The following is a 15,968-nucleotide window of genomic DNA, read 5'->3' as shown; positions in this document are numbered from 1 at the left end:
TCATATTACATAGAAAATAATAGAAAAAATCCTTCTAAAGTATGCAAATGATAATAAGATCCTTCAAAATATAATACTTTTTTTATTAAAAAATGTAAGACATTTTTTTTAATGAAGGAAAAGAAGAAAAAAAACAAAAAACACTAAAAACTAAAATCTAACATCAGACATTAAACTATCAGAGATAAAATCAGGAGGAGATGTAAAGAAGATCACATATCCCATATGCTTCAAAGCCTCCTTCGCTAACAAATTTGCAACGGAGTTAGCTTCTCAGTGGCACCAGGTCAAATCAACAGTCCACTCTCGTCGTCTCATGCTCTGGATCTCTGCAATGAGGTCATGATTAGAGTGTTCTAGTTTTTCATCATTCTGCAGCATCTTGATAGCCTCCATGCAATCTGTCTCTATCACTATCCTTCTCCAACCCATGTCCCAAGCTCTTTTAAGTGCCTATGTGACACCCCAAAGCTCAGCATTTAGACTGCTCCTATGGCTAATATAATAGATAAACCCACTAAGACAATGTCCTGTGTGATCTCTAGCAACACCCCCACATCCAGTGATAGAAAACATCCTGTCCACTTGCGCTATCTATACTGAATTTGACAACTTCCATTTCCGGTGCTCTCCATTGTACTCTATCTCTTTCCATCTTAATAGATAGGGGTTCAGGGTTTGACCAAGACACCAACACTTGCACTTGAGCCAAAACCTCCCAGACCCCACACTTCTTTTGTTGAAAGACTCTTAAGTTCCTACTGATCCATAACTGTCGGCAAAGAATCACAAACCAAATATCCTATCGATAGCCCTCTAATATGAGCCCTTGAGCTAGATTCTAATCAATCCAATCCATAATATTATTAAAAGAATCAAATACCACTTTCATCTCCACCGAAACCAATCTAACCTAAACGTCTATTACAAAACTATAATCTCGAAGGATATACATGACAGTCTCTGTATAGGAAGAGCACAAAGTACACTTATCATCAAACGATATACCTCTATTAACATAGAATGAGTTTGTCATAAGTCTACCTCGCGCGCATAACTAAAGGAAGGTTTTATTATGCCAGGGAATCGGCATTTTCCACACTCTCCTCCAAATACTCCTTCGCATTCTATTAGTATCTGGGCAAAGACTTTGGTAGGCTGACTTCATAGTGAATTCACCATTGTTCGGCCACCTCTATCGTGGCCTATCATCTCTTTGATTTCCCCTAATGCGATAAATTTCTCTCAAAATTGTATAGAGTAGATACTCCTTAAACTTATCCCTAAGCCAAGCACCAGTTGAAGAGAAATATTTCTCAACCAAGTTATCAGAAATCTCTTCCAGGACCTGCTTGATAGCATAATTTAGGAGAGAATCATGGTGTGGCAACCAACTATCTTTCTAGAATTGTATTCTATTTCCCTTCCCAACCTGCTAAGCAATACCTTTAGTAGTGTCAGTCCAAGCATCAAGAATACCTTTCTAAGCACTTGACACACTTCTACGCGCTTCAACCTTAGGGATAACGTCTTCACCATACTTGTATTTCTCTCTCATAAATTGCACCCACAGAGCATCTCTACGATGAACCAAGCCCCATCCCAACTTCATCATGAAAGCTTTATTTTGTTTGTAGGCATATCTCAAACCTAGACCCTCTTCATCTTTTCTCATCCACACATCCTCCTAAGCTATAAGATATAACTTCCTCCGCAAATTAGAGCCTCCCCATATAAATCTTTGACACTTCTTATCAATCTCTTTACAAGTATAAGCAGGTAATGGTGTAGATTGCATAGAATAAGAAGGAATAGACACAACAACAGATGATACTAGCGTATGTCGAGCCGCCGAGGATAGAGAATGAGCTTTCTAAGAGGCTAGGCAACTGTCCATTCTCTCAAGAATATTCTGATAGGTAGTCTTCGTAACTCTTTTATGGTACAAGGGAACACCTAAGTATCTACCCAGATCAGAGGTGGGTGTAAAGTTTAGAAACTTACTAATTTCAGCTACCTACATTCGCCTTACATTCTTAGAGAAGAAGATTCTAGATTTAGAGTTATTTACCTTTTCTCTAGAAATAGAGCAAAAATTGTCCAGACAAACCTTTATTATGCCTGCTTGATCCATACTAGCTTCTACGAAGAGCAAGAAGTCATCCGCAAAGAAAAGATGAGAAATGCCAACCCCATTTCTTTGTAATTTAAACGGTATCCAATTCTCATTATCAACCTCCCCTTGAATCATGTGACCTAACTTCTCCATTACTAGGACAAACAAATATGGAGAAATAGGATCACCTTGTCTTAGACCCTGTGAAGGAGAGAATTTCTCCCCCTTTTTCCCATTCCATAACACTTGCATTTTAGCTGGAGAGAGACAATTAGATATCAAATCAATAAAGCTAGCAAGGAGGTTCATTTCTTCAAGACATCTAAGAACAAAGCTCCATTTCACCCTATCATAAGCTTTTTCTAGATCAATCTTTAAAGCCATGAAGCCACGTTTTCCCTTGCACTTATGAAAAGAGTGTATAATTTCTTGAGCCACTATAATATTATTTGTATTCTACCTTCTAGGAACAAAACTACATTGATTAGGAGCCACAACCTTATCCATGATTCCTTTTAGTCTTGTTACGAGAATTTTAGTCACTACTTTATACACCACATTACAAAGGCTAATGGGTTGAAAGTCCTTCATAGATACAGGAACATCAATTTTTAGAATGAGCATAATATTCATGTCATTGATGCAGTCCACAGACTTTGGAGTTTGGAAAATCTGCTGCATGAGATTGAACATCGATATATCAACCACATTCCATTGATTTTGGATAAAAAGAGGATTTAAACCATCAGGTCCCGGAGCTTTAAGAGGTCCCATAGAAAAAATAGCATTTTTGACTTCTTGTTGAGAAACATCTTTTCCCAGCCATTCAAGGTCATCCTGACCTACCGATGGATAACTTTGTTCAAAAATAACGTTACTTTAACTGTGGGAGTTATCAGAATAAAGACTAGTAAAGTACTCAGTCCCCATCCTTTTTAACAAAGCTTTGTCATAGATCCACCCACCATCATCTCCTTTTAAAGCTTCGATATTCTTTCTCTTCTTTTGGCAATTTGTCATAGTATGAAAAAATTTTATATTTTTATCACCCTGAGTATACTAGTTGCATCTTGATCTCTGCAGCCATATAATTTCCTCTTGAATTAAGATACTCTCCAAATTGCCCCAAATAGCATGTTGTTCTTCCTTTAATATTAACGAGTTTGGTTTAGCCTATAAACATCAATTGATGCCTTCAAGTTTATGTAGTAACTCAAATTTTTATTTGTTAATATTTCCAAAAACATTAATGTTCCAATCTGAAACGTTTGAAACAAACCTTGCAACATTCTTTTCCCATCCTGAGGTGATACTCCATGAGCTTTTCATTAGATCATTGAAATCATTATGAGTCACCCATAAAGCGAAAAAAATGAAACTCTCTTACCTTCTTGCCAGTATTAGCGTTGTTCCATAAATAAAGGGCAATGATCAGACTTTATCTTAGGAAGATGAATAACAGAAGCTTCAAGAAAGTGTTCGAACCATAAAGTATTAGCACAAACTCTATCAATTTGACTTCAAGATCTCCCATTGCCCCAAGTATACTTAAGGTCCTTGGTACCCCAAGTTAATCACCTCAGCTTTCTCAAACCATTTTTTGAACATACTATCAATTCTTAAAGGTGATGAAGATAAGGAAAAATGCTCATCTTCACACAGAGTAGCATTAAAATCCCCACCAATACACCATCTACATCCCCCATCTCCTTTTATTTGACGTAAAATTTACCATAGCATGCAACACCTTGCATAATTTGGACTACCATACACTATAGATAACTCCCATTCTTCTCTATTCCCCTCATTGAAACAACCATGCAGTACTTGATCATGTTTCAACTTCACCTTAAAATCCACTCCCTCTCCCTAAAAACACCAAATGCCACCACTATAACCATTTGCCTCAACATAATCAAAATTTGTGAGACCAATCTTATGTGCAATGAACTGAGCTTTAGAGCTATCATGTCATGGCTCCAGGAGAGCCAAGAAACTAAACTTATATCTCTTATGTAGCTCTGAAATCAAATTTAGAAAACCACGTCCTCTAACACCACGAACATTCTATAGTAAAATATTGAATTTATTTGTACTATCCATAAAAAATATGTTTTTTTAAACGAAACTCAAATGGCCCAGTTAGAACTTCATACCATTAGCATCATTAGCTACCAAATCAGCCATATCCTCTTCATTTGAGTTTGTGGATAAAGGATTGGAGCGAACAATATATTGGGCCTTACCTAGATCAATAGGGTTGTCATCAATTCTCATAGAGTCTTTGTCTAGTTCATCATTATCTTCATCTCTTTATCGCTCATGCTCATAACCCATCTCATTGGTCCCTTCTTGATTCATCTCTGGATCCCCCTACACTGTGTGTATGTTCAACTCATCCATTGTAGACTCAGTGTTCAAGAATTCTGGCCCATTTACTGATTTCCTTCTACTTGGCCCATTATTGTCTCCTTTTGCCACTAGCCCATCTGAATGCTTTAATCCAAACGTTTTCCAGATTTATTCGGCCCAGTACCATGCTTCAGCTCATTAACAAACGTTGTCCTATGTGTTCACCCCTTAAGCTTGGACTTGGTCAAAATCCTTTTATTTGTAATATCTTTCAATGGATCATGTGCCACCTGATTCTCCATATTATTCTCCTACATCTGCATATTGTTCTCTACCGTATTTTCCTTAATATTTTCTAGAATCGAGTAGTGAGATTTTAGCCCCCATTCTGATCTTTTCCCCTAAAATCACGCCTGGGAATATTTCCTTGATTCTCAATCGAAATTGACAGCGATATTGTACCAACATCCACGAGTCATATTGCACTGCAGATTCTTGTACTTCTCTTTCACCTTCTAATCCTTCCTGCACAGTAGATGAATTATCAGCATATTGAGCTACCACCTTACCTATCAGCTTTTCCTTATTTTGAGAGTTTGATCCTTCATCCTCAGATTCCTGTGCCTTTGATTGACAATGTTCAACATTATGCCTGTATGTTCCACATCTCAAGCATATAAGATGTATACTCTCATATTGTATCCTCTTTTCTTTCCTATTAATCAAAATAATAGGTCGCAATGGAGCATTAAGGTCTAGTTCGACACATATTCATGTAAATCGCCCCTTCTTTCGACGCATCGTGGTCATATCTACCTTTAGAACTCCTCCTACTTGGGATCCCAACACATAAAAGATTCCCTTATCATAGTAGTCGAGTAGTAAGTTCATGATCCGAATCCAAGCTGCTATTTTTATAATCTTCTCTTCCTCAGGTTTAAAATCCTCCTTCTATGGTTGCACAGCCAAGTAGTGATCAAACAATAACCACGGACCACCTGTAAAAGTAGACTCATAATCTTGCAGGTTCTCAAATTGCACCACAAAGAAGCCCGCACCAACATCTATCATAGCAACCTCACCAAAACGTCCCCACATCTGTGGAAGCTTGCTTTCCATATACTCAGACCTCACCATATACCCTAACAGCTTCACTATCAAGGCATTACTCCACCTCTTTGCTAATCTCTCTTTCTTGGCTGGTGGAATAATGACATTCAGACCTTTTGGCGTCATTTTGACAATAATTCTTGATTTCCACTTATCGTTGCTCTACCAATCCTCTTCCTCTGTTTCAGCCATACCATTCGAACAAGCTTGCTTATACAATTTTCTAGCCTTCCCATTCTCTTCAGCAGCTCCAGTATCGTCTTCCTTCTCTCTATCGAACTTACCTTCGACACCCTTCTCTGCTTCTATGTTTGTCTCCTCACCCCTCATCCAAGGTTCATCTCGTGGGATCAGGGTATGTTCATTCGAAAAAATTTCATCACCCACACGAACCTTTTTCTTGCTATGAATTAGGGCATCTTGTTCCTTTGGCGTCGGCGCCAATGACTTTCTCTCCCGCACACTCATCCCGTTCTAAACGAGAGCTTTTACGCACATACATAGAAAATAATCTGTAAGCATTAAAAAAACAAAAATAATCTGTAAGACATTTTTAACCGAATCTTATTTTTAATAAAATAGTTACTCTTCTTTTAAATTAACCCTATATTTTCACATTTACTCTTATTTAATAGAGTGTTTTACCCTGTAATAAATTTAAAGTGATTTATTCAATAGGAATATTTTAAAAAAAGGCAATATTTACATTTTGAAAAAGTAAAAATGTTTTATATTTTAAACATTTAACCCTTCAAAAAATGTGTTATATTTTGAACGGAGGGAGTAATTATTTTCAAGTTTATTGAGACATTTCTAACATTACTGTCTTTTGTTAAATGACTATAATGTTCTCAAGTGTTATAATATCAGTTATAAATTTAATTTTAGTAATGATTATTTTTTCATAATGATTAAAATGGGATAAGTAATTACAACTTTCTCTCTACAAATTTTTAATTATTGAAATTCAATTATTGTAAATATCAATAACTGATTTGATTTAAGTAACAACTATTTTTTTTTTTACCTAGAAATGACTAAAATGGGATAGCTAATGATATGGTCTACTTTGCAATTTTTTTAATCATTGAAGTTCAAATATTATAAGCAGTAGTTACTACTTAAGTTTAAGTAATGATTACTTTTCTTCTAATAATAACTAAAATTTGATAAGTAGTTACAATTTCCTCTCTACAAATTTTTTATCACTAAAATTCAAGTCTTGTAAATATCAGTCACTATTTTGATTTAAGAAATGATTATTTTTCTTTTGGTAATGAAAAAAATGAGATATCACACACATACTTCTTTCATTAAAAAATGTAAGATATTTTTAATTGAATCTTATTCTCCAATAAAGTAATTAATTGTTTTCAAACAAACACCATTTTTTTCATATTTAACATTATTTAATAAAGTGTTTTACTTTAAAATAAATATAAAATAATTTATTCATTAGAGAGACTTTTGAAAAAAATAATTAATGATTACACTTTAAAACACTTAAAAATATTTTACATTTTTTAATATCCAATCCCTCAAAAAATACCTTATATTTTTTAACAGAGGAGGATTGAAAAATATAAAAATCATTATAAAAGTGAATGATAAATTAATACCAATATTAAATATAAAATTTATGGTAAGATATGCTATTTATAAATTATAAATTATAAATTATGTAATTGATTCATCAACTTCACCTAATCATATACATAACGAAAAAAATGCGTCTCACTTTAAAATTAAACCAAATAATCAATTAACTAATTAAATATATTTGTGGACTAACGTTGGTCAACCAAAAGAGCATGATGAATAATGTCATAATTTTAAGACATTTTCCTTCTACGGTATGACATGAACTGATGAACATTGAAAAGAGAAGCGGATGACACAGCAATAATAGGTGTAGGAAACTTCTGAGAAGATGCAACGGCTAAACCACTATATATGTCCGAAAAATTTCAGCGAAGGACTCTTGATTAAACATAATTGAAAAAAAAAAAAAAAAAACTCCTGGATCTTTGAAATTTTACTGAAAGATCCATACGGATTTTTATTTAAATTTGTGACAGAAATAATAAAATTACTTTCATTTAAATGAATAACATAAACGACTTGTTTATTCCATATTGTATGTTGTTTATTATTAACGGAATGTTGTTCATTTCTTTAATTCACTTGTTTATAGCCCTAGTTTTATTTGATTTTTTCAAGTGTTAGTTTCATGATAAGACGACTTGTTTGTTCTCATACTATATGTTGTTTATTTACTCACGAAATATTATTTGTTTACTTAATTCACTTGTTTATGACCCTAGAATGAAATCAAGTGAAAGTAAAATTATAAACGAATAAAGTAGGAAAATAAACAATACTCCGTAAGTAAATGAACAACATACAGTACGGGAAAAAAACAAGTTGTTTATGTTGTTCGTTTAAATGAGGGCAATTTTATCATTTCTATCACAAATTCTAATGAAAATCTATGAGTTCTTAAGTAAAATTTCATAAATTCAAGTGTCCTCTTTTTCATTATATTTGGTCAAGGGTCCCTCATTGAAATTTTCTCATATATATATTATTCTATTTTAAAAAATTTATGAAAACCTTTCTTAAAACATAAATAAATTATAATGAAAATTATACCGCCGTCTCTTCGATTTTAAAATATAAATAATCTATTAATTAACCTGATTAGAAAGAATGTTTATATAATCTCAGTCAAAATTAAAAGAGATGTGGATAATTTATATTTTTTTAATTTCTGAAGAATTTTGCAAAATTTATCTTTTGTTTGTTTTAGAAAGTCTCTAAATTTTGAAAGCAGAGATCAAGAATTTATTTGAAATAAAAAACATACTGAAAATTTCTGTAATTTTAATTTTATGACAATTTTGGAAAAAATAGATATAGATAGAGATTCCCCCCCCCCCCCCCAAAAAAAGTTGCAACAATTTTTATTGAATCTATTCATGTCCTATCCAACATGTGCTTAGCCAAAGCAGATTGCACTAAAATGCTGTTCGCCAATAAAGTCTCAGCTTTTGAGTCATAATCTGTCCACCCATCATTCACATGCATGCATGAACTACACATGCACACAATCAATATGAATTGATTCTAGTGAAAAGAGATCATAATCACTTAAATATGAGATCTTGGATTCGAGAAAATGTGAATGCAAAAAATAATTCTGAAAGAGTTAGTCCCAACTAAATTTTGATAGTAATCAAATCTTAATTAAATAGCCACACATGCATATATATATGAGTATGCTCAAATCTAGCCGAGTCAAATGGCCATATAAAATATATATATATATATATATATATTTATTTATTTATTTATTTATGTGTTTAACTGATTGATTCAAGTTGATTGGATAGGTTTGGTTAGTGACCAAACAACCTTTTAGGTCGCATGAATAGGATCAATGATTCCAACATGTCACACCCACTGGTGTCTATGGCCTTTTTCTGAGTTGTCAATTTTTATTTAATTATTGTGTGTATGAAAGTGAGCCTTTAATTTGGCTCATACAAACTATTATGAGGGGAAAAAATTAGGTGCATATTTTTTTAAAAAGGAATTGATTTCTGTACATGTATCTTATTTAGGAGTCTCACTGCTGATTTAATTTAATTTAGTTGTTATATATGTGTGTATGAAAAGTTGAAAACTGCATATTTGATTCACATGAGACTTGTAACATCTTACCTCTCGTTGGGAGCATGGAATGTTATGAAATTTAAAAAAAAGAATAAAAAAGTGGTTTATGCATATAAAATATTTTATAATCCTTAATTAAAAAAATAGTCTCAGGCCCAAAAAAAACATTAAAAGTCATATAAAAATAAATCTTACTGTGGTGCGTGTGTTGAGGAGGCACAAATTGGATTTCAAAAGTTGAATACCCTTTGAGTAGTTTCTTAACAGATAATCGTTTTTTAACCGAAAAGATAATCGTTGATATATATATATATACATTCTTATATAAAATATAATTAACATTAAGGGAAACATGCCTAAATTGTCCTTTCATCATTTTATATCTCAATGAGAAAAAATTTATCAAGAAGTATGCTTAAAAAGTTATGAAGTGTTTATATACATACATACATACATACATACATATATATATATATATATATATGTATGTGTATATATTCAAGGTGTAAATGAAATTGTACTCACGAGGGGGCAATTGTCTCCAATTGAAGAGCAAAAATTTTACCTAATTTGAATTAAAATTACACTTGCCACCTCTTAAAATTACAATTGCCCCATAAAAAATTAATTGCCGCACAATCTCTTTAAAATTACCGATAATAAAGATTTAAAAATATCATTTACTACTATATTTATTATAAAAATAAATTTATGGTGAAAAAAAGACATTAAAATATATTTTTAAATTTTCATACAACTTATTTATATATTATTTTCAAAAATATTAATATTTGTATTTAGTCTCCATCCTAATTATGAGACAAATTTGGAGTTATTTTGTCGTTTGAAATATAAAATAATTTGATAAAGATAAGGTTTTTTTTAATGATGCTTTTCCTATATTATTTTTCAAGTGAAGAGATAATTGAAATGATTGTAAGTTTAAAATTATATTAAATAAATGGTGTTTCTAAAAGCTTATATTTTTTCTGAAAAAATAAGTTTATAAAGTATCATTATTGAGTTTTATCTGTATATAATCTTGTTTTAAATTGTTTTATAATTTGGAACAAAAGGAATAAATTTTCTTGCCTCCACTTATAAATTTTCCTGAATTCGTCACTGCAAATAAGAATATAATAGTTGATAACACTTGTTTTTGTTGTTTATATCGCCATGTCATTAAAAAAAGTAAACTAAGACTCAATCTAAATCTGAAAGTACCCTATGGAGTTCCTACATTAAAAATTTTAATTACATCTTTTTTTAGAGAAGTTAAAGTTGTGGGCAAAAGAAAAAAGTTTGAGGGGACCAACTTTGTGAGAAGGACCAACACATACATAGTGGAGGCAATAGAAGACTCTTTAATGAAACTTTGCTTTTAATGAAGAATATTAGGTATGGAATTAGATGTTCAGTTAATTGTTTCCCCTTCTTGTCAAAAAAAGAGAGAAAAAGATGTTCAATTAATGAAAACGACTTGCCTAATTTAGTCTGAAAATAATTATAAATGTTCGACCCATCCTATACATAGAATATTTTAACTAAATTCTGTATGCCAATAAAAGTTTGTTTAGTTTAAAACTCATAAAATCATAATAATTTTTTAATTTTACCCCTAACAAATGTCATAATTAATATAATGGTGATGGGTAAAATAAATAATTAATATCTCTCTCTTTTCAAGATAAAGGTAAAATTATCTAATTAATTAAAATTGTTATGACATCTTTTATATTTAAAGATAATATAAATTTTTAAAAATTATTTTATATATAAAGATAGAGGGAGTATATCCTCTCAAAGAGAAAAGGTGCAAAACACACCAAAATGATCAAAAGCTTTTTTATTCTTGATTTAGAAAAATTTTAAACTGTTAATTAACAATGATACGTTGTTTTACGTGTAAGCCCATAGACGAAAAAAGAAAGGGGGAAAAAAAAAGGCATGCTCTATCACAATTGTCACCAAACCTCAGGCCATGTGTGTCCTTTTCGCCTTTTCCAAAAATGAAAGTCTGTGGTCCTTAGTCCTTGAAGGTGGAGAAGGTCCCTTTGGTTGGATCATAAGAGACTTTTTTTTCTTTTTTTCTTTTTAAATATACAAAGAGTAGAGGGACAACAGATATTACTTCTCTTGAAGATATTGAGAGCAAATGATATGATTTATCTTTTTCAATTAAATTATTATACACATAAAAATTGAGATTCAAATCCCAATAACTTATTTAAATGGTGAGAGTCTTTAATACTCACATCGTTTTTACAATAATTTACATATTTTTATTTAATCTCCACTTAAAATATATAACCCTCTTGCATAAACTTCTTTAATTCAAATAATTACATAATAAATTTTAAGTTAAAGTATACATTTAGTTCTTTAGCTTTACATAACATTTTATTTTAATTCCTTAACTTTATAACATATCATTTTAGTCCTTTAGCCCTAATGATATTAATTTTATTCTAATAAATTTTTATATTGAACTTTTAAATATTAAAAAAATATTCTCAAATGTTAACATATTAAATTTATTTTTTTCAACATAATAATGAATAACAAAAAATAATCATTTAAAACTAACGATGTTAAGGTTAAAAACCTAAAAAGATACTTTATAAAATTAAATGATCAAATTAAATTTTATATAAAATTAGAGGACTAAAAATATATTTTAGCTTAAATTTTATTTATTATGAAATAACCCCATTAAATTCAAATCAATGCTAATAAGTATTTACTATGATTAATTTTGTACTTCTTCAAAAAAATAATAATTTAATAATTTAAACAATTAGAATCAATTTATCTTGATGAATATATTTCTCAATTTCATGTTTTATTTTATTAAATTACAATCCCTTGTACCTTAGTACCTCAGACAACATAAATTAACATAAACCTCAATTTACTTTATAAATCGTGTCCTAATATCATTTATTTTCTAGGAATAAAAATTGAGATGCTACATTTACTTCATGTTAACTTTAGTTGATAAGAGACATGTGAAGAAAGGAAATGAAATTCGTTTTTTTTTAGCCAAAAAAATGAAATTCGCTTATTTAAAAAAAGAAAGAAAGAAAAGGTTAATTTATGAAATGCCTTTATACTGTAATTTTTTTTTTATCGTAAATATGTACTCCTATACACGGAAGTTCTATAAATAAGGCTTCAAATGGTATATTATTATGAGATTTAGATGGCAATATAATTTAAATGTCAACAATAAATTATGAAGTTGTGTGTGTGAGCTAAATGTCAACAATAAATTATGAAGTTGTGTGTGTGAGCTACGGATGCAATATTATCTCATCAGAAAGCATCCTTTGGTGACTCTTGAAGAATTGAAACTCCAAGCATATGAAGAATCCATGCATGATTTTTTTTTTTAAAATTACACATAGGAGTTTCCTTTATTTTTTTTATAATATAAAGAATAAATTGCGTTAATAGCAGAAATTATCTTTCTCGAGATATAGAAGGCAAATAGTAGACCTCTCCCAACTAAATCATTACATAAACAAAGGTTGTGATTCCAACCTTAATCACTTACTTAAGTCATGAGAATTTTACTACTCATGTCAACTTTAATTGGTTATATATAAGTATCTTATTGAAGGTGACTTTGTTTAAATCATAGTTGGGTATTAAGTGCTCGTTTGGATTTTATTTTATATCTGGCAAAATATATTTGGAGGATTCAACTGTTTATTAGATTTGGCAAAAAAACATTCAAATGTAGTTGAAATGTATTTTTGAGAGTTACCCAAATGGCCTTTAAATGTGCAATTTTTTAGTAAAACTGTGAACATTAATTTACTATAGTGTGAGCATAGTGGAGCATAGTAAGGATGGGCACATGCCCTCTTTACTTGAAAAAATTACATATAATGGATGTGGCATTTTAAATTTGGCATCCTCTCCTCTTCATATCTTGCATCCCATCTTTTTAATATTTATGAACATAAAATCCATTTGATTCTTTCTCCAAACTCAAAATTCAAATTTTTTAACTTTTTAACTCAAAGTTGAGTAATATATTAAATATATGTATAATTGATTTTTAGTTATTAAATTATCCTTAAAATTATTAATTTTTAAGGAGAAAATTGCCTCTTGATCGAAGATCTGGCTCCACTGTCGTGAAGCATTAGTCACTTTTGCCCTATCCAATTTTCATTAGTCTCATACATGTCAATGACATTTGCCTGGGATTGATGATGCTTGGTACACATGGCATGGTGTATTAGTTTTTTAATATACTAAGGCCCAAATTGTTAATTGGGCTCAAATTTATTTTATTTGGGTCTATTAGAGTTAAGTTTGTTTTGGGCATCTTCTCGTAAGCCCATTAGTGTTTATTTTCTTGGTTCGGCAAAGTTTCGTATTTTGCATTAATTTCTTATTTTGTTTGTGATTGGTATTATTATTAGTTTCCTAAAGCTTACATTTAATCAAATTAATGTTATTATTATAAGCTAAGGCTGAAAAGAGATGTGTGTATTTTGAAAATGAGTTATAATTGTTTCATTAAATCTTGTAAAGATTGTCTTTTTGAGATATCTTGAACTATGCTGGGCAGGAGGTGAAATCATCTTGTCGAGAAGAGTTCTTGAGTCCTTTCGAATGGGGCTCCTATTCCACTTCCACCAGCCTTACACAAATCTTTCAACTTTATATACGTTTTAATTATAACATGTGTAATTGGTGATTCTTACCATTAGGCTCATTGGGATTGGATTTAATTAGGACTGAGCTTAAAATGTCTGCATATATAAAAAATTTCATATAACCAAACTTGACACTAACATCTCATACTTTTAGAGTTGTTTGAATATCAGAATTGATAAATATTTTTTCTATTTTAGTCAATTTCAATTTTTATCTCAAGAAAAAATATTTTTAATTTTATCTTATTTTAATTTTATTTTATTAATGAAAAAAGATTTTAGGTATTTAAGTTAAGTTTATTCGAGTTCAACCTTTACCTAATTTTTTTTTGGACTTATTTGAATAGCTTGAATAAGTTTGAAGTAAGTTTTTTATTTAAACTCTCAAGCCCAACTATTTTTTTTTGTTTTAGTTCAAATGAGCTTTCCCCACAAATTTCTTTTCGCCCAAATTTATCCAAACAAAATTTTAGAAATTTTAGATCTTGTTTTGTAATGTGCTTTTTATCTGATCCAAACTTCAGTTGGGGGTAAACTAATAGGTCACTTTGGCAAGAAGCAAATCTTTCTCTCATATAATCCAAGCTTGTTTGACTAATTAATTAATATCAAGGCTCGATTAAAATCTTCTCGTTAGGTGAAGCTGTCTCTCGTGAGGTTCTAATGTAACTTAGTTGGGCTTTGCCCTTTTGTTATCAAAAAAAAAAAAAAAACAATCTTCTCATTAAGTTTATTACTAGTGATATATGCATCCCATTAATAATTGAACCCAAGGCATAATCTCAAGGCATCACATGAGTACATGTGTCTTGTTTTTTTAAATTTTCTTTTTTTTTTTTAAATTAATTGAGAATGACAATAATATATCAAATGCTACATATGTCTCAAAAGTCAAAACATTACACCCACACTAATCATTCACCGGTCACCAGCTTGTAGCAACAAGAGTGTGGTGATCATATGTTTTAAAATGTTCCCATTTACTAAAACATTATAATCTTGTATTATTTTACAATTTAAAACCCACCTGTTGAAGGATCACAACATCATTTGATCAATTACTTTGTCAAGTACTTGCAAATAACCGACAAATCTTTACACAAATTATCCTATAAAATATGAAAACACTCTCTTCTATTCTTATTATAGGCGTCTTTTGAAATAATCCTTTTATTTTTAAATAAGATATTTGATAGGATATTAATTATATTTTTTTAATATTACTTTTATTTAAACTTATAACTATAAGAGAAAATGTAATGCAAATTTAAAATTTTTTATTTTAAATTTAATAACTTAACCACTCCTCTTTGATTAATTGCAATTAGATAGTTAGATGCAGTGGTAGGTGCAAGATCCTAAGCTAGCAGGGTCATATTTTTCTATAAAAAAGAAACACATTACATATACTTATATAATTTTTCATCAAAAAATATATATAAAATTTAATAATTATATTTGATAGAAAATGATTTATTAAATTTATCTTAATTCATGTTTTAAAAAAAAATATATTTGTGAGGCAAAGACTTGTTACTTCCTTATTGATAATTTTCACTAAAAACATAACTTCATTTTCCTTTCCAAATTCATAAGATTTGCATTCTACTAATTCAAAATCAAGTTTTGCATGAAAAAAAATAAGTTCAATGATTAAAAATAATTAAGAGATCATAAATTTAAAACATATTTTAAACAAAGGTGCATAAAAAATAAATGATTTTATGGAATAAAAATATACGAAGTAAATGAAAATTTTGTTTGAAAAAAAAAAGTTAAAACTTTTTATTATTTTATATATGTTTTTGTATTAATTTTTATTTGTTGAAGAAAGAACCTTTTACAAGGATTTTAAAATAATATTTATTCATTTGATGAAAAACCCGATGTCCACTCACCTTTGTCATCTTTCCTATTTAGACTATATTATATATTATATATAATATGTATATATGTATATGTATGTATGTATGTCAATATTGCACACGGTTGAGAATACATTTGAATTATATTTATAAATGATATAGTAAAATTGCCCAAAA

The 15,968-nt window shown here is 30.0% G+C and overlaps 1 protein-coding gene across 1 annotated transcript; it reads right to left on the bottom strand.

Moving 5' to 3' along the window:
• Window positions 1–273: 273 nt before the first annotated feature.
• On the bottom strand, window positions 274–2,500 carry LOC129300662 (uncharacterized). Its single transcript, XM_054939231.1, has 3 exons — window positions 2,111–2,500; window positions 575–772; window positions 274–453 (listed from the first exon to the last, which is right to left on the bottom strand). Exons 1-3 carry the CDS (start codon window positions 2,498–2,500, stop codon window positions 274–276), a joined length of 768 nt encoding a protein of 255 aa, XP_054795206.1.
• Between the last annotated feature and the right edge of the window lie 13,468 nt (window positions 2,501–15,968).

This window comes from Prosopis cineraria, unplaced genomic scaffold, assembly GCF_029017545.1.
Source record: "Prosopis cineraria cultivar Desert tree isolate PC_DT_omini unplaced genomic scaffold, ASM2901754v1 PC1695, whole genome shotgun sequence".
Lineage (NCBI taxonomy): Eukaryota > Viridiplantae > Streptophyta > Magnoliopsida > Fabales > Fabaceae > Prosopis > Prosopis cineraria.
This window is presented reverse-complemented; position numbering and strand designations above follow the sequence as displayed.

Bases quoted from the DNA above. Each gene is read 5' to 3' on its own strand.
- LOC129300662 (XM_054939231.1), bottom strand. From the start codon at position 2,500: ATGGCTTTAAAGATTGATCTAGAAAAAGCTTATGATAGGGTGAAATGG. The intron at 773-2,110 runs GTTTGTCTGGAC...CTTTGCCGACAG, and splicing joins ATCAAGCAGGCATAATAAAG to TTATGGATCAGTAGGAACTT. The intron at 454-574 runs GTTTTCTATCAC...GGTGTCACATAG, and splicing joins ATAGCGCAAGTGGACAGGAT to GCACTTAAAAGAGCTTGGGA.